The 24,978-nt window shown below is 37.7% G+C and overlaps 1 protein-coding gene across 6 annotated transcripts in view; it reads left to right on the top strand.

The window, feature by feature from the left end:
* adgrl1a (adhesion G protein-coupled receptor L1a) overlaps positions 1–24,978 on the top strand; it is a 374,293-nt gene that overhangs the window by 338,325 nt on the left and 10,990 nt on the right. For all 6 annotated transcript variants that reach the window (XM_087245090.1, XM_087245088.1, XM_087245092.1 and 3 more), the window contains exons 18-22: positions 11–77; positions 2,753–2,844; positions 2,921–3,089; positions 6,090–6,245; positions 6,344–6,440. In XM_087245090.1, coding sequence (XP_087101216.1) covers positions 11–77; positions 2,753–2,844; positions 2,921–3,089; positions 6,090–6,245; positions 6,344–6,440 — 581 coding nt within the window. The remainder of the gene's footprint in view (positions 1–10; positions 78–2,752; positions 2,845–2,920; positions 3,090–6,089; positions 6,246–6,343; positions 6,441–24,978) is intronic.

Raw genomic sequence — 24,978 nt, 5'->3', positions numbered from 1 at the left:
TTGTGTGTAGGTGCTGGTTGAGGGTGGATAACTACTTCATCTGGAGTTTTATCGGCCCTGTGTCCTTCATTATCATGGTATTGTTCTCTCCAAACATTCTCCCTGCTTTCCTCAGAGTTTGTTCTTTTCTCCCTCTGGAAAGTGCTGTGCTAGTCATATCAGACAAAGCACTTTTGTTCACCTATGGATCTGTTGCTGCTGACGACTATGTTTTTGGCTGTAATATGCTTTATATGAGTGTGGAGTTTAGATTAGGTTTAGATACGGGAACTTGCTGACATTTTTTGGTAATTACAGTATATTTTGCTAATGCGCTAGCGTTGGGCTGTGTTGTTATTTTTGAGAAAAGAAAAGAGTTTGTCTGAAGTTTTCTTGCTTGCGCCAGGCCTCTCATCTAACCTGAACAGAGCAAAACTTTGTGTAAATGTCTGTACTGCCATTCTCATGTAAATCTTTCGGGAGGGGAACTTCAATGCTATGTGGAAACTTGCGCTATGGGGATTTCATCAGAATCCAATTATCAGAAAGAGTATATAAATAAGCCAATGAAATGCCAATGAGTTGGTAGCGTCAGCATGCACAGCTGGCGCTACTTGCAAGTCATTTAAAATAAAAGCGTAGCGCGTGTCAAGCTGAGCATCCTTTTCGCTTAAGAGCCTTTCACAAAGCTTCTGAGAGAGTCGATTTTTCGAGAGTCGGGTTTTCTAGAACTGTTACAACAGAGACAAAGAGAACGAGAAAGCATTCTGCTTCTTTCGGTCCAGAGTCAATAGCCCTTTTCACACATACAGACCTTTCCGGAAAATTGCCAGCAATTTTCCGGAAAGGTTGTATGTGTGAACAGGTCCTTTATGAAAATACCGTTAAATTAGTTCTGGCTATTTTCCGGAAAGAGAAGTTGTAACATAACCGGCAATTTGCCGGAATGCTGCGCTGTGTGAACGCAGAAGGAAGATTGCCGTAATAAGCGCGTGCACTTCTAGAACGTGCTGACGTGAGACATCTGCTTTAGCCAATCACAACAGTCAGACGCATTTACGTCCGCGCGGTTTGTGAGAATAAAAGCCTTTGAATATTTTTCCAGACACATTTAGCTGCTAGAAGTTAGTCAGATCACGTTTATATGTTCTTCTTAATGCCAACTGTGTAAATAATCATCGATGAGATGCTTATGATAAGCCGTTGTTTGTTTACCTTCAAGCTTTGCGTGTGCCTGTGAAACAGCCTGTGAGCGCCTGCACACGCACATATTATGAACATCTCGACATGGGAAAGAGATTCAGCGAAAGTTTTTTCCACAGAGTTTTTAATTTAGTCAAATGTTTACAAATACAAGCGCAGCCGTTTAAAGCTTATTTGTGGTGAATGATGTCAGAATTTACTGGTATTTTGGAATGCATGTGTGAATGCTCTTTTCCGGAAAATTTCCGTAACGTCCTCGTCTGTGTGAACAGCGCTTTTTGGAATATACCGGTAAAGTCGTTCCGGAAATTTTCCAGATATTTACCGGTATCACTATGTGAAAGGGGCTTATGATACATGGTGGCAGACGGTCGAGCTGGATTTCTTCCTTGCTTGGCATTCTTTGGGTCATGTCCTCCAGAGCGGTTTGTATTGTTGCGAATTTCCTAAAAGAGCAACACGGTCATGCAGAGTGTCTTTTTCAAGATGTCGCTCCGACTGTGCATTTCTGGATGCTTTGGTTTCCTGTTCCTGGATGATTGGCACAAGCAATGCGTTTCATGTCTGGGGGTCCAGCATGTTAATGCTGTGCTCGCCGGCAGCGCATGCCATTACTGCGATGGCATGTCTGTTGCGCAGTTAAGATCGTGGCTTGCTCTTGCAAAAGAGCGACCCACCCCAGTTTTCTCCCACACCGCTGTGGGCACTCGGACAGATCTGAGGGTTACAGTGGGAGTAAATCTGCTGCCCTCTGGCTTGCGGACTTCTCAGTCCTCCACACGCTACATCCAAGCATAGTTTCCCTCTCACTAGATGACATCGAGGCTCAGATGTCCATTGCTGCATCGGAAGATGGGCTGTCATCGGCTGATCAAGGATTCGAACCCGCTCCCTCCCTAGTCTCTTCAGCTAGAAAAGAAGGCCTCAGCTTGGCTTTTATTCAAAATTGATTGTAAGTAGCGCCAGCTGTGCATGCTGATGCTGCCAACGTATTGGCATTTAATTGGCCCGTTTATCCAATCTTTCAGATGATTGGATTCTGACGACATCTCCATAGTAGAAGTTTCCACATAACATTTCTGTTCCTCCTCCTTGGGGAACGAGGGTTACTTTGGTAACCAGAGCTTTTCACACAAGTCTAGAAAAGCTGCTTTAAATTCCATTGTTCCATGGTGTGTCTTTAAAAAATGGAAGTGTATTTTTCTACAGTATTTTCAATAGAGTTTCAGCACTCGCCCACTGCTCCTGATGGCGCTTGCTTTTAATCAGCCTTTCATCTCAATTTACACTTGAACAGCTAATTGAATGCTTAGTTCTATTTAACTGACCAGATTTTGCTTAAATTACATTATCAATTCTGTAAAAGGAAACTCATGAACATGAAAATCCCATCAATCTTTCTGTGGAAGCTTACCATATTAAACGTTTCGGCTACATCTGAATTTAGTCAAAGGTTTTAAACCTTGTTTACACCTGCAGCACTGCCCACTTGTTATAGTTTTCTTACAAACTCTAAACAGGTCTATGAAGTTACATCTCTAACACCTCTTTTCCTTCCTCCCACCTTCAGTTAAACCTGGTGTTTCTCATGATAACTCTTCACAAGATGATCCGTAACTCATCAGCTCTTAAACCTGACTCCAGCCGCCTGGACAACATCAAGTGAGAGTCTTTGCTTGTTATCTGCAGTTTTGGTTTGCTTTTCTGCATTTGTGACAGTGTACCTGTTCTTCTTTAGGTCCTGGGCTTTGGGAGCCATCGCTCTGCTCTTTCTCCTAGGATTGACCTGGGCTTTTGGCCTGCTCTTCATCAATGAGAACACAGTCATCATGGCGTACCTCTTCACCACCTTCAATGCCTTCCAGGGCATGTTCATCTTCATCTTCCACTGCGCTCTGCAGAAAAAGGTCAGCGCCATTAATGTTTCAGACCTGGATAGGACATCGGGGACACATTTGCTCAAAACTACCCCAGACGTTAGCTAAATAGAGGGAAAAAACATTAAATAATGTCATGTGAATCAGTTAAAAATGCTAAAGATTTTCTCTGTTGGGTAATAAACACATTTTTAACAATTAAAGCTATTTTTGACTGTGAGAGGACAGGCTTTATAAAGACACAGAAATGGCGCAGGATTTAACCAATAAAACTGCAAAGAACTGTTTAGCAGTGATGACAACGAATTGTGGTCTCCACTAAATCATTCAATGTCTTTTTTTTCCCATTTCACAAAAACTGAAACAAACTTTTCTTCTTTGTTTTAGCATAAATTTGTGTAAAACCTCTTACCAAATGAGAATAAACATGAATGTGAAACATTAAAAATGGTTGGTTAAAAAAAAAAATTAAAAAAAACTTTATTTGCTGTTGCATTAAATTAATAAAATAAATATTTAGTTCCACGAATGTGTAAAAAATGTCAATAACAAAAAAAAAAGAAAATTAAAAAACCTACAGCAGCTAAGAAAAGGGTCATTAAGTCCGTTAGTAAAGCTGCAGGCTGATCCGTGGGTGATGGTTACTAGGACGCAAGATGGGGCTTTCAAAACGTTCTCAAAACACCCACTGACCCCAGGATACTTTACTGATGATGCGTCCCAGTGCAACTATATGATGTATCTTTTATACACCATATTTTAAAAACGCTTATTATTTTGTATTATATAATTATTTGTAATATTGTTGGTGTGCTGACTAACATACTAAAGCACATGTATACTTACTCACATTTATATTTTAAAAATGTATTCAATATATTCAAGTACATTTCTAACACTCAGTGGAAATTGCATGAAATTTTATTTTAGCTTAATAAGATGCTTACCAATTCAATCAACAGTTCATTTTAACCCTATTTCAAAGATATAATTATATAATAATTGTCTTCACTGAATTTGTATCTTACTGAAGTAGGTTAAAAAGCTCTCTAACTTAATCTAAACTAAATATAAAATGTAAAACAAAATGCTGTTATATACAGTGCATCCAGGAAGTATTCATAGCGCAGTACTTTTTCCACATTTTTTATGTTACAGCCTTATTCTAAAATAGATTAAATTTGTTTATTTCCTAAAATTTCTACAGTCAATACCCCCTAATGACAATGAGAAAAAAGAGTTTTTGGAAATTGTTGCAAATTTATTAAAAATAAAAAGAACCCTAACAATTCACATCAGCACAAAAATGTACACCAATATGCACAGCCTTTGCCATACATTCTGTCTCCACTGATTATTCTTGAGATGTTTCAGCAGCTTAATTGGAGGTCACATGTGGTAAATTTAGTTGATTGCACATGATTTGAAAAGGCATACACCTGTCTATATAAGGGCCCAGGGTAAAAAGTGCAAGTCAAAGCACAAACCAAACATGAGAACAAAGGAATTGTCTGTAGACCTCTGATACAGGATTGTCTCGAGGCAGAGGGCTAGGGAAGGTTACAGTAAAATGTCTGCTGCTCTAAAGGTTCCAATGAGCACAGTGGCCTCCATCATACGGAAGTGGAAGATGTTTGGAACCACCAGGACCCTTCCTGGAGCTGGCGGCCATCTAAGCTGAGTGATGGGGAGAAGGGCCTATGTGAGGGAGGTATTCAATAACCGGATGGTCACTTTGTCTGAGCTCTAGCATTCTTCTGTGGAAAGAGGAGAACCTTACAGAAAGGCAATCATCTGTGCAGCAATCCACCAAACAAGCCTGTATGGTAGAGTGGCCAGACGGAAGCCACTTACTGCCTGAAATATGCCAAAAGGCATCTGAAGGACTCTCAGACCATAAGAAACGAAATTCTTTGGTCTGATGTGACTAAAATTTTACCATTTGAAGTGAGTGCCAGGAAATACATTTGGAGAAAGCCAGCTACAGCTCTTTACCAGGCTAATACCATCCCTACTGTGAAACATGGTGGTGGTAGCATCATGTTGTGGTGATGTTTTTTCAGCAGCAGGAACTGGAAGACTATAGTGATGATAAAGGGCAAGATGAATGCAGCAATGTACAGAGACATCCGGAAAGAAAACCTGCTTCAGAGTGCTTTTGACGTCAGACTCGTCCTTGTGTATGTCCTTGAGTGGCCCAGCCAGAGCCTAGACCTAAATCCAATTGAACATCTCTGGAGAGATCTGAAAATGGCTGTACACCGTAACTTCCCATCCCACTTGAGAAGTACTGCACAGAGGAATGGGCAAAACTTTCAAAGACAGGTGTGCCAAGCTTGAGGAGTCATATTCAAAAAGACTTGAGGCTGTAATTAATCAATAGAGGTAAATTAATCAACTTTGGAATAAAGCTGTAACATTAAAAAAAGTGGAAAAAATGAAGCACTATGATTACTGTTCTGATACACTATATTGTCACATAACCAGCAATCTGTTCCTAAAAGATCGCTGGCATACTACACATGTCATTCAGGAACTACATATCCCAGCATACCTTTGCACAAACCAGTCACCATTAATCACACACAACTGAATATCGTCATCATTAATTGTTTGTACTATTTATACACATTGCACACACCAGTCAAGGCAAAATTTTTTTTTGTCAGTACCTGTATGGTTTCATTGAGTGTCGTCCTGTTTATAGTTTTTCTAGTTATGTTTTGATGATTTTTTGTAACTTTTTGTTCTTTGATCATCGCTTTGTTTTGCAATTTTTAGATGCCCTTCATGATACATGAGTTCCTGTTTTTTGACCTCATTTGTTTTGCCTGCACGAATAATCTTTTTCATTAAAAATTGCATTTGGATCCATATCCCGGGAGCGATATATTATATATAATTTATATTTTCCTCTAAACTTATACATTGTAGCTGCATTTAGTGTAGCTGCTTTTCCTACATAGATTCAATTCTGTATTTAAGTGCTTATAATATACAGTGTGTATACAATGTGTGTATGCATTTCAGGTGCATAAGGAGTACAGCAAGTGCCTGCGTCATTCATACTGCTGCAGTCGCACCTCCACGACCAGCTCTCACGGCTCTCTGAAGAACTCTGCCCTGCGCACAAACAACCGATACTACACCGGCAGTCAGACACGCCATGCAGCCGTGCACAGACAGGTGACACACACACACGCACTTACCACACCAATGCATTACTGCTCATACGCTGCTGCTGTGTCCATCTCACAATCACATCACTGCTCTCACTGTTTCAGAGCCGTATCCGGCGCATGTGGAACGACACGGTGAGAAAGCAGACGGAGTCATCCTTCATGGCCGGAGACATCAACAGCACCCCTACCCTCAACCGTGGTGAGACCTGGTTTCAGACTTTAAACAATCTTCCACAGGCAGGCAGTCTATTGTCAATCAACTTCTGACAGTGCGTCCGTGCTTGAAAATCACTATGAATTTCATATCTGGGTAGTATTTTGGCAGGAAATTCATTGTGAAACAGTCCAAATTGTATATATAATTGAAGTCAGAATTATTAGCCCCCCTGTATATTTTGCGCATACACACTGCATATTTTTTTCAACACATTTTTAAAGATTTTAGTAATGTTTTAATAACTAATTTTTAATAGCTGATTTATTTTATATTTGCCATTATGATAGTAAATAATAGTATTAGTTATTTTTAATGTACTAGTATTCACCCTAAAGTGCAATTTAAAGGCTTTACAAAACTAAACTTATTCTTTTTTTATTAAACCCCTAATATCAGGTGTGAGAGCAAGTTGAGGGACAACAAAGGTAAAGATCAGTGCAGGTTTAACCCTTAAAGACCTAGAGGTATTTTGTGGGCACCTAATGGGCCTATATTATTATTATTATTATTATTTATTTTTTTTTTTTTAAGCTGTTTTATTGTTATTTTAGCAGTCAGCCTCAAGTGTCATATACTATTTTAAACAGGAGAACCTGAAGCTTCAATCTGTATCATTTAAAGGTCCAGTCTAAAATATTGTTTGGTCCAAAAACATGAACAGAAAATATTCCAGAATTGAAAAAAAAAAACGTATTTTTTAATTATTTTTTTATTTATTACAAACAAAACCTCATAAAGTTTTTTTTTCCCTTTTTTTTTCTTAAGAAATACACACTATGATGTTTTAAACTACGAAAGTAAATGTTGTCTATATCCACCTTTCCCTCAGCAAGTTATAGCAATTTATTTCAATGTTATTCTAAGGCGTTGTTCAGTGGGAAAAAAAAAAAAAAACATTCTGAACTAAACAGAAAGATTGTTACAAAACAACAGAACACTAAAACAAGTTTGACAAGTTACCATAAACAACACCACTTAACAAATAAAAATAAGAAAATAATAAATAATGCATCAAAGTCCAAATAAACATTGTGCAAATCCTCAGTAAAAAAATAAATAAATAAAATAAATAGATATAAATATTTACTATACTATAAATAGTTACATAACTAAACTAGATTCAGTGTGGAACCATTTTACGTGCCAGCAGGGATATGGTGTTGACCCGGCTGCTTCTCAACTTTTGTGTTGCAGACAAACAGCCGCACCGTCATTTGCGTCCTTTGAAAACAACAAGACCAGGGGGCTATTTCATGGTTAAGAAAAGCGGGGATTAAAGTCAAAAGCCTGACTTTAATGAGCTGAACTAAATGTCCACGCTTAAATTGGTTCCATAACAGCAAGTTGAAGATAATTTGATCTAACTAGTCTGAGTTCAGTTTAAATAATCTACATAACTGCTCGTGCATGTTTCTGTCGTGAAACTTTAAAAGTCGAGCATATATGTACATCGATGATGTTGTGTGCTACCATGGTAATTTCGAGAACTGAAAGAGCTCTGAAATTAGACATAGCTGTTCAAAGCGAGTGAGCCGCGAAATTGCAGATTGTTAAATAGGCTACATTAGTAGCAATATATATATATATATATATATATATATATATATATATATATATATATATATTAAATATAGGCTATTATTTAGGCCTATTAACATGAAGTTAAATATTTGTTATAACACATAGTTATTGTGCTTGACCGCACGCGTGTGCGTGAGAGACAGGATTTGCGCTTACTGCCAATTGTTTCTTGCAAGGAAATGTTTTAATGCATTGCAGGTACACTGTAACATACAAAATATCTAAATGTAAGCACATAGGTTTAAAATAAACAAAGAGCAGTGCACTCACAAGCAGTGGGATTTTAATTTGCTCCCGAATCTGCAGCAAATTGTTGCTTTCCCTTTGCCACTTGTTTCCCACGGGCTGTGGGAAAATATCTTTACATTAAAGTGAGGCTGCTGCTCAGCACGGATCATCTCCTGATTATTCCACTCATTTTATAGCTTTAAAGTCATTATTTAAGAAATGTAGTCTTCTTCTTTATATAAGTCAGTGTCTTTCTTAGCCCTGTGCTTACGTGGGTTCCTCCAAGTGCTCTGGTGTTCCCCAAATCCAAAGACATGCGGCATGCGCTATGAATTGAATATGCTAAAATGACCATAGTGTAGGAATGTGAATGGGTGTGTATGGATGTTTCCCATAGATTAGTTGCAGCTGGAAAGTCGTCCACTGCATAAATCATATGCTGTATAAGTTGGCCGTTCATTGCACTGTGGCAACTCCAGATAAAAAAAAAAAAAAATATATATATATATATATATATATATATATATATATATATATATATATATATATATATATATATATATACATACATACATACATACATACATACATACATACATACATACATACATACATACATACATACATATATATATATATATATATATACACATGACAGTGTAAAGCCTGCAGCTCACAACAAACGTGAAAAGTTATTGCATATCATATTTAACAAACTGTTTACAGCTAATTTTATGTAATTTTGCTCACATGGTTAATTGAATATTAATCAGATTATAACATTATGCTGTGCTGTCAGCCAATTGTTGCATTGCTGATCATGATTTCGAGGATCGATAGATCTGCCCTTCACAACACATGCAGTGATCTCAGATTAGTTCATCCAGACAATCTAATCTGATTCGCGAACTTGTTTGAAGAACCAAATTAACCAGAGATCGGTTATCTAGGATCTGCCAAATCATCTTGGATTATTTAAGCAAGGTACGAAGAACGGACCCCAAGTGTAGTAGTACAACAGGATTGTTTGTTAGATTTTTTGTAAACCAACAATGCTGTGTGTAAATCAGTATCTAAAACAGTTATTCTTTAAATGGCTTTAACAATCTTCATTTAAAACTGTCAAAATATGGTCTATCAAAAAGGGATAACAGGCAGTAAAAGGGATAAGAATAAAACTATATCTATTTTTAGGTTAGTTCCACCCAAAGCTAGCCTAAGACACGGAGTGTTTCTAGAAAAAAACTCTCACTTTTAGAATGCAAAACTTATCATCCATATTAGAGGTTGCACTTTCTCATTATAAAGTATTCTTAGCACAATAAACTAACAGACTTTTTTTCACATTTTTATTATAGGGTATTGTTGGTAGAATGTTGAGGAAAATCATGAATTTAATTTATTTTGTAACATGGCTGTAACAAAACAAAATGTAAAAAAAAAAAAAAAAAAAAAGTTAAGCGCTGTGAATTTCCAGATGCACTGAAATATTACAAATGAAGCGTGTTGATGTAAACACAAACATTTGGTCCACTAGTAATGTTTTTTTTTTTTTAATGCAGCAAATGTTTTCATCCAAATCTTTATTCCCTATTTTCTTCCCTCTCTCTGGCCCCTAGAAATAAACAGGCTATTTTTCTACGCTTTTTACATGTGAAATGAGAAACAGCGCTTTACAGTGCTCACACATGGTCAATTATATCTGGATCTGCCATGTTTTTCATTAGCAGCTGGTTCGTGCAGCCTGCATTTCTTTGAGACACATTCATCTGTGTTAAAAAGCTGAAAAATCTTTTTACTTGTTCTTTTTTCCCTTAAATTTGGTATCCAGTGCTGCACAGTCAGAAACTGCACGTAATTTGGCCAAGTTTCCCGTAGTTTAATGAGTTTCTACTGGTGTTTAATCTTTGCTTCCTTGTTAGATAAATGGTGTCATATGAGAGTGTTACTTATCCTTATTTATATAGTGCTTATTCATATTTTGTTGCAATTATGTTTGTATTTTAAGTTTTTCAACTTGTTTTTCTAGTGAAAGCTGGTCAAAATAACGAATTTCATGTTGATTCATTATCTGCTTTAAAACGAGACATTTATATTGTGCTGTCAAAAAAAATACATATAAAAACATGTCTGACGACATGTCATCTTTTTGTTATTCATTCTTTTTCCTTCAGCTTAGTTCCTTGTTCATCAGGGGCTGCCACAATGGAATGAACCACCATCTTATCAAGCATATGTTTTACACAGAGAATATCCTTTACAGCTGCAACCCAGCACTGGGAAACATCCAAACACTCCCATTCACACATATGGCCGATTTAGTTTATTCAATTCATCTATACCACTTGTCTTTGGACTGTGGGGGAAACCGGAGCAAAAAAAGCAAACCCACGCAAACACGGGGAGAACATACAAACTCCACACACTGACCCAGCCACCACTCAAACCAGCAGCCTTCTTGCTGTGAGATGAAAGTGCCAACCACTGAGCCAATGTGTCTCCTTATATCTCTTGTGTTATCTTATACTAAAAGATGGCTGCATTTCTATTTAAAAATTAGAAGAAATGCCATCAATAATTTACAGAATATTATAGTATTGTTGTCACTCTTTTGTTAGTTTGATTGCTTCCATCGACCCCATCAGAAAGTCACGTTGGATAAAAAATGTCCCCTAAATGATCAAACCTAACGCATGTGAATGTAAAACGTAAAGCTCGGAAAGTTTTAAAGGAGTGATCCAGAGTGTATTTGAAGGCTTGGTTGTGTTTATAAGATGCAAAGCAATGTGTGCTCATGCTTCACTTGTAAAAAAAAAAAAAAAAAAAATCATGTTATTTTTTTTTTTTCATATATGTTACTGTGATCATATACAGCTACTTCAACCTTATCTCACGAGCAAGCATAAGTATTTTAAGTTTTGTCAGTTAAATAGCTAATTTGTACAAACGATTAAAAAAAAAAGGAGGCGTGGCACCTAACCCCACTGCTAAACCCAGCCATCTTTGGGGGATAAGAAAATCGTACTAAATTGTACGAATTAGATGAAACGCATTCATACGAATTAGTACAAACGTTACTAATTACAGTGAGATTGTGTTGGCTACTCAGCCAACATAAAAATGACTGTCATATTTCCTAGTTCCTCCAACAGCCCGCCCTCAAGAGGCTCTGATTTGTCAACTAACATATTGTGCTGTGATTTACGGATCGGCTTCACATCACCAGGAAGCATCACGTCCAGTCACTTGCTGTGCATCTGCTGTATAAATACTGTCAGTCAGTGTAGCCGTGTCAATTTTACCCTGAATCAGACAGAAAATCGACACAGCTGAACCTCACGCCTGCTCTCTAAAATAAAATCTGACAAGTGTCTTACATTTATATTTAGATTAAACGCATGTAATATGAAACGTTCACATCTTTTGCGAGTTTATTATTTGAGATGTAGAACATGGGAAAAGCGGCAGCACAGAGAGACACTGCAGCGCTGCTGAAGAGTGTGGGTGTTTACAGTGATTTGATAGATAAATATGAATTAGTAGCTAAATTGTTTACAGTGCCAAACAGCATTAATGTCCTTGGCACAATATACCGTTAACGCTAGAAACTATGTATATAATAGATCAATTTTAACAAATAAAAATACTTACAGGTTGTGGCTCACAATCCACAGCTTCATCTATTATGGGTGGAGCTGCTCCTTCTTTGAGAGGTTTTCAGCCGAATCCAGCACTGAACTGAGAGAGATTCTGGAAGCTGTCCTTTGTCAAATGCTAGTGCCCTATCTTTATTATAATTCTCAGGAACAGAAGTACCATTTAAGCACTTCTCTTATTGTGTCATGTCCTTTGGAAGCCCAAATACAGAAACAGAAGAAGCTCTGTGGAAAAAGCAGCATATTGATGGCATATTGATGACTTTCTCTAGTAATAATATATCACAGCGCTTCTAGCCACGCCACTTTGATTCACGTGGTGAATGTGAGTAAGCTGAAGGGTTTGTGATCTCACTAACCTGGATATATTATCATGGAGTCCCCAAACGTTGTTTGCTGTTGGCTTTGTTAAGCTAACTCTATAAAAGCCAATGTCTCCCTTTGCATTGATCTTTGAGCGTATTACATTCAGAGTTGTTGTTTGTATTCACACAGCTTTACACATAAACTAAAGTTTAAAATATAGTATCACTATTTATATAGTATTTTTTTTTTTATTTGACGGAATCTCAACTAAAACATGAAGACAGTGAGGGACATATACTAGCTCCTCCCCTTCAGCTCCTCCAGCCATGTGCAGTTTTGTTTGTAATCTCAAATCTGCAGAGATGTATTAAGTAGAACTACTTCACTACTGTACTTAAGTACTAAAAGGCTGTATCTGTACTCTACAGCAGTATTTTTTTTTCTCCTACTTCCACTTTTACTTCAGTACATATTTTCGATCAGTTTAATACTTTTACTCTTGATAGATTTTTTTTTTTTATGTGCTGCATTGTTAGTCGTTGCTAGGGGAGTCAAAATAATTGATATTGGCTTAGTAATTGATCATAACCTGTTATTACGTACTGACGTCATTTATCTCCAATGCGCGATGTCGCAGTAAAATACTATGGTAAAGGAGGCGAGGGCGAGTAAATAACGCTCTCACTACAATGATGGCGGCACAGGACACAAAATCCTGTAAAACTCCATCTTTACCTCTCTCTCTCTCCCTTTGGACATTTGACCTGCTGACCTGTTTGTGAGGTAACTTTTCCTCTCCTCTTGGCTGTTAAAGCGATTCTTGTGGATCCAGACACAAGCGTGCCTGAGGTGCGAGTTTTCTCCACTGTGTCTATTACGGATTACCTATGATAACCATGTATTATGCACATATAGACTTTAACCGCGGCTGTTCTTCCCACCATTGGTGAACAGCACTTTCATTGGCTTCAATTTTTATTTAAATGTATAAATTTTGAGTATACTTACTATTTACAACAATATTATGTATTTTTTTTCCCCTTAAATTATCAAGTTAGTCATTCTGTTCAGACTTTTTTTTCCTGGTTGTTAAGAATCTATGGGTTAAAGAGCTTTTAGGTTTAAGGGTCCAACAGATTGGAATAATTTGCCTGCTAACATTCCATCCCTTACATCATTTAAGGTTGAAGAAGTTATCATGTATTTGGTGATTGATTTACTGATCTGTATATAGTTTTTTTTTTTTTTTTTTTTTTTTTTTTACGTATATATACGTATGTGTGTATGTATACTACTCCCCCCCCACCCCCCTTATTTATTTATTTTTTTATTTTTTTATTATGTGATGTCATGTTTTTTGGATGTTGTGTAAGTTATGTTATGTTTTGTCTTCTGGTGTTGTTATTATGTGATTGTGGTTAATTGTGGAACCCCCTTGAAAATGAGATGGTACATCTCAATGGGTTTATCCCAATAAATAAATATTAATCTGAAGCCAATTGCAGCCCTTTCTGTTGAGCAGGTGAGAACAATGACCAATCATAGGAGTGTAGAACCTCGCTTGTCAGTGCTCAAAAATCAAGAGGGATACTGTTTACATTAATTTATTTGCGGTCCCACTTTATATTAAGTGGCCTTAACTAATATGTACTTACACAGAAATTAATTAACTTATTGTGTAAATACATGTATTTATTATGTACTTATGCTTGATTAAATACCTGTATGTAATTACATCTGTAATTAACTTCTGTTGTTACATATGTAAATACACTGCTGACTAAGGATGTAACGGTATTGTAAATACCGACATACCGCAATATTAATTTTTTTCGATATTACCGTAGTCGCATGACTCGGTAAAACTATAGTTCTTCTGAGAAAATTTGCACAGGCGAATGAAGCGAATGGGAGGTACCGGAAACTACAATTCCCATCAGCCCAGGCTTGGCCATAATCCCTTGCGGTCTGTTGTCGCTACAGATCCAGTAATGCGGAAATGGAGTGTGCTGCTAGAAGCGGGGATCAAAAAGAGCTGGAAAACCCTAAAGCGGGTGTTGTCGCCGCGCGCGTACTGAATAGTGGTGTTGTCGCGTGAGTTCTTATCAGCTGTGTTGTCGCGCGCGTACTGAATAGCGGTGTTGTCGCGCGAGTTCATATCAGCTGTGTTGTCGCGCGTACTGTAAAGCGGGGACGGAGGGTATGTCGCGTCGCGGGGGCACTTTTGATCATTTTGGAAGGGAACTTTCTATCCAAGACTAAAAAGGGCATGTGCACTGCACAGGTTAAGCACTGTGTGTGCACGTGCCTGCAAGTTGGGGAATACGACTAATAATCAGTCATGGGGACTGCAGAAACACAGCACACTGGTCAGATTAATGCAGACATGAGATATCTATCTTACTCATGGTTTGTCCTCTCAAGTGGGGGAAAGACAATGCACTATACCCACTGCTGTCAACCTGGGCCAAGTCATATCTCTCTTGTCCCTGAAACCTCAGTCCCAAATGAGAGGGTTTTTTTCTGTTGCAGGGGACATTGTAAATACCCAGAGATACCAGCTTTTACCAGATTATATTTATATGATAATTTTCCTTTAAAGCCATCTCTATCTAAGTGAGTGAGTGATTAAATGTTGAATGTGATGAGTTTTCAACATTACTAAATTGAAACTTAATTTTTTTACATGGTTTAATATTTTTTTGTTATTAAAATTGAAGTTCCTGTTTCAAAGCTTACAGATAGATGGCTAATTTGTATGTCATTGATACTTTTGGCACTTTTTTGGAGTATTTTCATAAGTTTTGTTTTTTCCTGTAAATGATTCAATAAATACCGTACCGTGACATTCATACCGAGGTATTACCGTACCGTGAAATTCTGATACCGTTACATCCCTACTGCTGACTATTCCCTACACCTTAACCCACCCTTAAAAATACCCACACCACCAAACCTGTCCCTAACCCAACCCATATCCCAACTCAAGACCACCACAAGTGTTCTCAAATACATTATGAACACAGTAAGTACATTATATTTATTTTTTGATGCAAGTACATCGTAGTTAAGGACAATTAATAAAAAGTGGGACCTTGTTTGCTATAAATGCTCATGCTGTCTTCTGTGCATGTGTTAAACTTTTGTTTGATACAGTCAGAAAGAGTGTTTTTATTGAGCAGGTCAAATTAAGAGTACAGTCTATATATCTTACTGCTGTATTAAAGAACAAAATTGTATTTCAAATAATTGTGTATATAAATATTAATATATTTATAGATAAAAAAATGTCTCGTTGTAAAGAAAAAATCTAATTATGTATGTAAAGCATCGTCAATACACCAAGATGCATCAAGATATTGAATTGAAGCGAATCGATGGCATGATAATTGCAACAGAACCAAATCATGAGACCAGTGTAGGTTCACACCCCTACTTGTTACAAGTATAGACCTTTTTCTTGGCTGCTGCATGGAGGGTGCCATAGCGACCAACTTCTTTCTGTAGAATGTTTAGAACTTCCCTTTACAGCGTTTGCAACCTGTAATTTGCAATCCGACAATGGGTTTCAATAGTGTTTTGAGTGAATTACGGAGTGTTTTTGTGACACAACTTTGAAAGGTGTGTGTTAAAGCTGTTGTAATGTGTCAGATCTGTGGTTCAAGCACGAGAGAAAAACAGTATCATAAGCCATGTTTCTTTTCGTTGTACTTAATCACATGCTCAAAAAAAAAGATATTTAAAATAAACAAAACGTTGTTTATTTTGACTGCTTTCTTAAATAACTATATTACACAATACTTGTACTTTACTTTCAGTACTTGAGTTGTACATTTTGAAATAAACTACTTGCAATACTTAAATACAAAAAAAAAATATATTGAATACTTTAGTACTTCCATTTAAGTATGGTGCTAAAAGAGCACTTCAACTTCTACTCAAGTCACTTTTTTGATAGAGCACTTGTACTTTTACTTAAGTCTCGGTCTCTAGTACTTTATACACCTCTGCAACTGCCAGTGGGAGTGTTTAAGATTAAGCCCTTCAAATGAAAACCAAACCATAAGTAGTGTCTTGAAAGGGGTGTGTGGGGCCTGTCAGATACTAAAGAGCATTTGATTGGTCAGAAGATTTGATGACAAATTGAAGTATGCGGTGATGTCAAAAAAAAAAAGTGACAAACTGCAAGCTTTGTGTGTTTATTTTAGGGTCACATCTTCTAAATGTAAATTGTGTCACTGTTGGAGCACACTAGCTTATATATATCCTTAAAATGAACACATTGAACATTCTAGCATCTAGAAAAATTAACTTTATTTTAATTTCATCTTTAAATATACACATCAAATATTGAGCACTTTGGTGCCATCTCTATCAGTGGATCTGGACCATGGTGCACTGATCATCTCAGGGATCAGTGTTTGTGGGAGTATAGGGGGGTGACAGAGAAGCCGCAGCTAAATCAACCGCCACTCTTTATGCTAATTCTATCCATTTTGTTTTTAATGAAGTGATTAGCCGCCGAATGAACGGGGGGTAATTACTCTAATTGAGGAGAATGACAGTAGCGTCCTCACTGCAGTGCGCCGATTGTTGCTTTCCGGGGACTTTAATCAAGGCGAGAGAGTTTGCACGACACAGAAAGGCACATCTAAACCATATAGCAGGGGAAGAAAAGAGAGAAGAATAGATTCCGGGGAGAGGAAGCGGCAGGGTTTTGTGCCGCAGGAGAAAAGTTTTTGAATGTTACAGGAGTGAATGGCAGATAGAAGTAAAGATGGAGGGTAATAAAAGGCATGTGTGTATGTGAGTGTGTGTGCACACCGCTGACATTATCAGATTCATCTCATATCGCTCTCATTTCCCACTTCACCACCGTGTGAAGTCTTTTCTGTGCTTCCAAGAGCCGCTGTCGTATCTGCATCTCTCTCCCGCTGGCCTATATTCACCCTCGTATTTCACACAACAAACCTCTGGGAGATTTTTACACGAATTACAGGAATGTTTCACGTTCTGTAAAAGTGAAGCTCCACTGGCAGGATTGTGGTGCGTTGTTGATTAACAAAGAACATTAAGCACCATTTCAACTTTCCTGTAAATAATTACGTTTTTTTTTTTTTTTTTTAGTGGGACTATTTTTCTGGGTGGATGAACATACAGTAATTACTTTACTTTAAAAAGTGAATAAACCCGAAGATTTAATAGCAACAAGTTGACTATATTAAAAAGTGAGTAAACCTGTTGGAACTTGGAACTGTTAATTTAACTTATAACATTGGCAACACTGAAGATTTTTACATCCGTATATACTTGTCTGTCTGTTTTTGACAATTTGATACCAACTTGTGACTGAATAATACGTAGGTAATGCGGAGTTCAGACTGCATGATTTTAGCCTCGATTTTGACTTGCCGACAGGTTTTGAGAAATCGCTGACAAATGCCTGAAATCACAGGCAAATCGGTGCTCGTGCACGTGAGTGACAATCACACAGTTTGAAATATCAAAGAAACGATCTGAGAAAAAACGCAGAAGAGAAATTTGGTGTGCTAAATATCTGGAGCTGTCTACGATTCACGTTAAGTAGTTAATAACAAAAGATATACCACGTGTTTTTGGCTGTGAGATGTAGTTTGGACAAAGTTGTCTGCGATTCTTCCTATTGTAAAGTCATGCAGTGTGAAAGCCCCTGTCGCCGATCCATCTTGCAGTGTAAACAAAGCAGAGACAAAACTCTAGCCCAGATAGTCATGCAGTGTGAAAACATCTGTGACACAACTACTTGCAGTCTGAACTTGGTGTTAGTGTATGCTCCATTCAGCCATTTTTGTTTATATCAGATGTGCCTTTAATTAAATAATTAATAAACTAAAGCAATGCAGAGCAATGATTTGTGTCTAATGTTTGCGTTTTGGGCGTCGCTGTTGCGCTAGTACAATTGCCTCAGAGCAAGAAGGTCGCTGGTTTGAGCCTTGGCTGGGTCAGTTGGCATTTCTGTGTGGAGTTTGCATGTTCTCCCCGTATTTGTGTCAGTTTCCTCCAGGTGCTCCGGTTTCCCCCTCAGTCCAAAGACATGCGGTATAGGTGAATTTAAACTTTAACATTTATTTGCTGGAAATTAGAACTGAATTTAGAAATAGTTTTGAAACAAATCTTTTCGCTTAATAAATGAAATTAATTATTTATAGGCTAATGGATGTCTGTACGTACAACAGGTTTCCCTATCCTCGAGAGTGAAAGTAAAAGTAAAGAATGAGGATGCCCATTCTCTCATTCTCCCGCTGTAGATGCTCTACAACTGTTTTCTCTCTAGTGAAGCTTTCAGTTTTTCCACTTACAAAGTTCATCAAGTAAATGGCAAATGCACCATGGTACGGCGCAACTGACTCTTAAAGTGAATGGGAGATAGGACTCTGGTTTATTCTCAAAACACACCTATAACTCATAAAGAGAATAAGCTCAACCCTGTTAGACCATGCTCCACGGCGTAAAGCGGATTTTTCCGTTGTTAAAATAGCAAAAGTGGATTCTGACACTCCCTGTATGCGTTTGTGCCCTGCGCTTTTGACTTTGCGGCTGGATCTTCAAAATAGAGCATTTAGTGTAAGCTTTTTTAGTCTGATTTTGTGCTCCAACTGACAGTTAACCCCCTCATTGTCCCCTGCTCTGCCAGCCACGCCCACTCCTCCCTCTGCTTGCAGCACTCCTTGTCCATTATGTAGCATTTAAACTGAAAGAGGGGGCTTTCATGACCCTTTAAAAAATAGAAGTCTGTATCATATTATTACAAACTAGCTCAGTACAGATAAAAAAAAGTAATGGAACACATTATGTTCCAGTAAAACAGTAGCTAAGTAGCACATTTGCTTACTTTTGAAAATAAAATCCAAATTGTTGCAAAAGTGATCTTCCTTCCTGAAACAGGAGCATGCACACCTTAAAGATAACAGCAAAAGAACCCTCTCTCATGTGTTAAAGGTGACTAGTGCTTGTCCGGCGGCGTGCAGAAATTACACTCATTGCTATGCCAAACTGACATGCTATTTCAGAGCGAGCGAATATTTAGAGTTGCATGGTAAACAATATTGGGAGAGACTAGGCAGAAAAGCGGTATTTACTTGTGTTTTATTGTTAAACTAGTTAAAATCTACATTACCGATGCTGTAAAAGGACCTTATGAAACTGAAAATAGATAACCTAACATCTAACGTCACATCAGCTTTGTGTGAAGCTAAAATAGTTTTAAAACAAAACATTACCTGTCTAGGAGAAATCCTTTAGCCATGGTGTCATCCTTTTTCCAGAATGCAAAGGTAACTGCAATATTGAGGTTTTTAAAAAGTTTTGATTCAGCATGTTTACCGATCGCGCCCGAGCATGTGTGCTCTTTCTCTCTCTCGTGAACTCGGCCTTACCCAAATTATAAAAATACAAATAAATACATTTAGATCATTTACTTTAACAATTTCTATTGGAATATGAAGAGACTTTCAACCAGCACAACAACAAATGTTTTTGAAGACAATCCCCTACAGCTCCTTCAACACAAACAATGTGTGACATTTACTGTAAAAACTTCATAAAATTGAGGTTTATCTATTAAAAACCAATATAACAGTTAAACTACAGCACTTTTAATAATCAAATAAAAAACATTCACAGCAAAACAATACATATTCAACATTTTGCACTAATAGAGTGTGTTATGAGAGACGTGAAAGTGTGAGTACATCATTACCCAGTGCTGCTATTGACAACAGTTAATATTGTTTGTATAAAAAAAAAAAAACAGAGTTTCCCGACTGACCAATAAGAATCAACCATTTCTGACAGCCATATTCACCAATTAGGTTGTTTTTTGTCAACTCAAGATTAGTTCATCATTTTCACATCTTACAACAGCACTGTAGGCTTGACAGGCTGAATAAGACTTGCGGGTATGCTTAACATTGTGTTTACCACATTGTAAGTGTCTGACTACTGGAGAAAACTGAGGAATAAGTGGTAATTATTTTCTGTAATAATCAATTTCATGCCATAAATGCTAGTGGCGCAGCTTCACTTTTATTAAACTCAGAACGTTCCTTGAAAAGTGTGTAGTATTGTGCGTGTGTAAAAAAAGAGCGTGAGCGAGCGCGCGTCCAAAATTAATTCTTGAGGCGGTCCTTTCTGATAGATGATAGCAAGAGAGTGCAAGGTTGCACTTTGCCTCAGTCCACTCGATGTCACACTGGCCTCTTTTTAATTTCATGGCATTTCTGTCTGAAAGCCCCGGGCAGCAGCTCTGCGCCTGCATTATGGGCCATACTGAATGTTCCATTTCTCTGAGTCACATTTGTCTACTGCGAGCGTTCACATCTCACTGGGAAATGAACCCACATTTCAGTTGCTGCTCCGCGCAACTACATAATAGCAAATATTACCATTTCCCTCCCAATGACTCCATCTTGACAGTGAGGCATGGAATTACGCTCCGCAACTACTCTTCAGATACATGCTGGTCCTTCGCTACAAATAAACACTTCATCAAGTCAGCCATTACAACTTCACACACCAACATTTGTTTTTTTTTTCCATAAACATACTGCAGAGTAGCTTCTGCTTAACCTTGCTGTGAAGTGCAAAAAGCTGTTTCATAATGTTCATATTATGGATAATTCCTCTTAAAATGGATAGGTCCTTCATCATGGATACTGACATTTTAACAATGTTACAATACGAAATATGATGAGAGGTTTGATGGAAAGCAGTGGTATATGTTTTTACACTGCAAAGGGCAATAGTAAGGCTTCTATGCAAAAATATATAATATAATATAATATATTACAATAATATTTTATAGAAAAAGTAATATAAAATTATTTAATATAACATAATAATATAATATAATATAATATAATATAATATAATATAATATAATATAATATAATATAATATAATATAATATAATGCAATAAAATATAATACAATACAATACAATAAAATGTAATATATAATATTTTTGAGATGGGTTGCGGCTGGAAGGGCATCTGCTGCATACAAACTTGCTGGATAAGCTGATTCCGCTGTGGCGACCCCGGATAAATAAAGGGACTAACCCGACAAGAAAATGAATGAATGAATAAATAAATGAATAAATGAATTAATGAATGAACAATATAATATAATATAATGGTGATGCGGTGATGCAGTGGGTAGCATGTTCGCCTCACAGCAAGTAGGTTACTGGTTCGAGCCTCAACTGGGTCAGCTGGCATTTTTGTTTGGAGTTTGGATGTAATTGCGTTGATTTTCTCTGGGTGCTCTGGTTTCCCCCGCAGTCCAAAACCATGTGGTACAGGTGAATTGGGTATGGTAAAATTGTCTGTAGTGTATGAGTGTTTCTCAGTGATGGGTTGCAGCTGAAAGGGAATCCGCTGCATAAAACAAATGCTGGATAAGTTGGGGGTTCATTCCGCTGTGGCGACCCCAGATTAATAAATTAAGGGACTTAGCTGAAAAGAAAATGACCATATCATAATTGTATCCATATTTTCCAACTCCAAGCATAAACTTGACTTGATATTTGGATTTAACGCATATCAGGTGATGTGGATTTGTGTAATGAGGGAGGTTGTGGCCAAAGAAGATAAATACTCTATATATTAAGAACCCTATATCAAGGTGCACATGATTATTAGACAATTTAATACCATCTGGAAAAACTGGCCAAAAAAAGAGATTCTGAAATGTCAAAAATGCAGGGGACTACCAATATTTAAAGCTCTGCTCACAGTATGAGATTTCAGTCACAATTTTGTCATCTGAGACAAATTTGGGAAATCCTGAAATTTTCCTGAAATTCTTGGCTAAAATTGGTGATCTTTGATTGATGGTTTGATATGTTCACAGACAGCCCATTGAGATCTGATTTATTCTCTGATGAAGTTCTGGCAGTGTCAAAAGATTTCTGATACTTTCCTGCAGTGTGACAACAGTTGCGATCAGCATCAATCCAAGAACCAATAGAAGCTCTAAATTTGATTACGCACAAACCATGCGACAATTCAAATGGTTTCCAGGTTTTATTATTGAGACACGCTGTGTGCAAAACACATTGTTACACATTGTTTACGTTTGCTGTGAGGAATCATTTAAGAACGAAGGATAGTAAAAGTGTAACGGTTGGATGACGCTAAACTAAAAAACTTTGTGTTTTGTTGTGTCTTCATTGTCGTTCATTCTGACTTTTGACAGCTGAGATCTTACAGTGTGACATGGGAGCCAATGGTCCAAGTATCGTTCAGGATCTTAAAAAAATGCACAGTGTGAGCCGGCCCTCATATATTGGGGTGTGATCACAGAAACATCACATGTTATGTTGCAAATAGTCAACAAGGTCGCAAGAAATGTGTCAATTAGAAAATATATATATATTCACCACCTAAGACTTAAGAATCAAAAATGAAGCTACCCATTAGGAACCCATTACCCTCCACTGCTGCCATATTCCACAACTGCAGCCTACCTGGATTGTCAAGAAGTACAAGGTGTTCAGTTCTCAGAGACATGGACATGATAAGAAAGGCACATAAGTTGAAGAATAAAGAATAAGCCAAGAAATATCTGAAGACAGATTTTTCAAAGATTTTGTGCACTGATGAGATGAGAGTGACTCTTGAAGGACCAGATGGATGGGCCTATGCTTTGAAGGTGGAGGTGGGGTACTGGTATGGACAGGGTTTATTAAAGATGAGCTAGTTGGAGCTTTTCAGGTTGAGAATAGACTCAAAATCAACTCTCAGATGTACTGGCAATTTTTTGAAGGCACTTTGTTCTAGCATAGTACAGGAAAATGTTTGAATCTTTCAAAAAGACTTTTTTTTTATTTATTTTTTTTAAACAATCATATCCACCACAGTACTCCACTGTGTGGCTGGCCAGTAAAGGCCTTAAAGACGAAAAACAGATGACTTTGCCCCCTTCATTACCTGACTTAAACCCTTTTGAGAACTTTTGGGGACTTTTTTTATTTTTTAGGGGCTTTCAGCTTTATTACAATATAGGACCATGAACATTGCAGACAGGAAAGCATTGGAAGTAGAGAAAGGGGATGAATTGGCAAAGGACCTCGAGCCAGGAATCAAACTCAGATCCCTGTAAGCACTATCTGTGCTAGGTCTACACACAGTACCACTAGGCCATTAGCCTCAACTTTTAGGGCCTTCTTTAGCAGGAAATTTACAGTCAAGGTTAACGGTACACCTCTCTGAACAGTGTCTGGCAGTCTGTGGTTGCGGCTGCACAAAAAGTGGATTATGACCAGATCAAGAAACTAACCTAATTTAAGAGCCTCTATTTTGTATCATAAAGAGTTATAATTTGGTTTTAGGGGTCTCAAACAACATGTTGATATGAGTGCAAGGAAAAAAAGAAAAAAAAAACACTGTCATTGTCTCATAATATGCATTTATTTTTAACTGATTATCCTAGCGACTCCCATATGAATCTTTCAGCGATTAATTTGTTCCCAACCCCTCCTTATCGTGAAGCTAATCTGCGCTGATTGGTCCGATGACCCAGTCTGTTGCGATTGGTCGACTGCGTTCTGCACAAGACAGAGAGAAAAGCTCTCTACAGCTATGAAATAGCAGGCCAGAGAGTATGTGTGAGCCCAATGCAGGAATGCAAAAAAGTAATGAAGTTAAAGACCTGCATATTACTCTACTCTTAAACCTAAACCCAAGTAATAACAACAACACACATCCGTATTAACTCACACAGTGGCATAAGTTGAACTCTTTTTAAATTTAACCACACCGCGCGTGTCAGAAACAGCTAATGGTGACCATAGCAAAGGCAAACAGCAGAGGATTGCCAGTCCAGAAACGCACTTAAAATCGGTAAAAGAAGAAGCGTCACATTTTTAACGTGGTTTTGGATGCGATAATTGAACAGCCCCAATCAGATTTAACCTGAGAGATACATTACAAGCACTGATCCATAATCGATACGTGATCACAAGCCATGCTGAGTGATTACAAGTTACAACACACAATTAAACACATACTTTGCAAACTACACAAAATGAGGCAACAATTTTAATGACACTTACATGTTATGATGCGCAGCAAGAGGAAACTGGTCCATATGAACTGTAAAAGTTACTGATAAAGTCCCGGTCAAACTCTGACAAAGTCTCATAATCTCCTTCAATAGCAAACGGCCGGGGAATCCCGCGCTGCAGTGTAGGGTATTGCATCAATCATCAGAATTGAATGATTTTAGGAACTTAGAAAGAATTATAGGAACAAACACAGCACTAAGTTGGCTATACTGTGGTATTGTTGTGAAAATTAACTCTAACCATTTATTCCCTGCAGCCAGGGCTGGCACGTCCATAGAGATGACCCAGGCGGCTGCCTGAGGTGGCAGAGTAGCGACACAGTTCTTGCTGTTGTACACACAATCACACCCCCATCTCTCATTTTCACTTTCGGTTCAAGCGCGGCATGAGCTCCAGTTCAGTTTTCTCCGGCCCTGCCCGCAGCCGAATCTCTCTCTGTCAGTGATCATCATCTTTGCGTCATGATCAGTTCCGTGATCCCCCTCGCCTCTGCTAGTGTGTGGAGGAAAAGCGCGTTCACATTTTAACAGAACCGAAAGTACATATTTGGTGATGTACTGTATCGATGTTGATGCGATCAAGTAAAAGATCCGAACCCAACATTCGTTTATTCGACTCTGAGTCAAACATTTTAATAAAGAAT

Source organism: Danio rerio, chromosome 3 (genome assembly GCF_052040795.2).
Source record: "Danio rerio strain M-AB ecotype USA chromosome 3, GRCz13ab, whole genome shotgun sequence".
NCBI lineage: Eukaryota > Metazoa > Chordata > Actinopteri > Cypriniformes > Danionidae > Danio > Danio rerio.
This window is presented reverse-complemented; position numbering and strand designations above follow the sequence as displayed.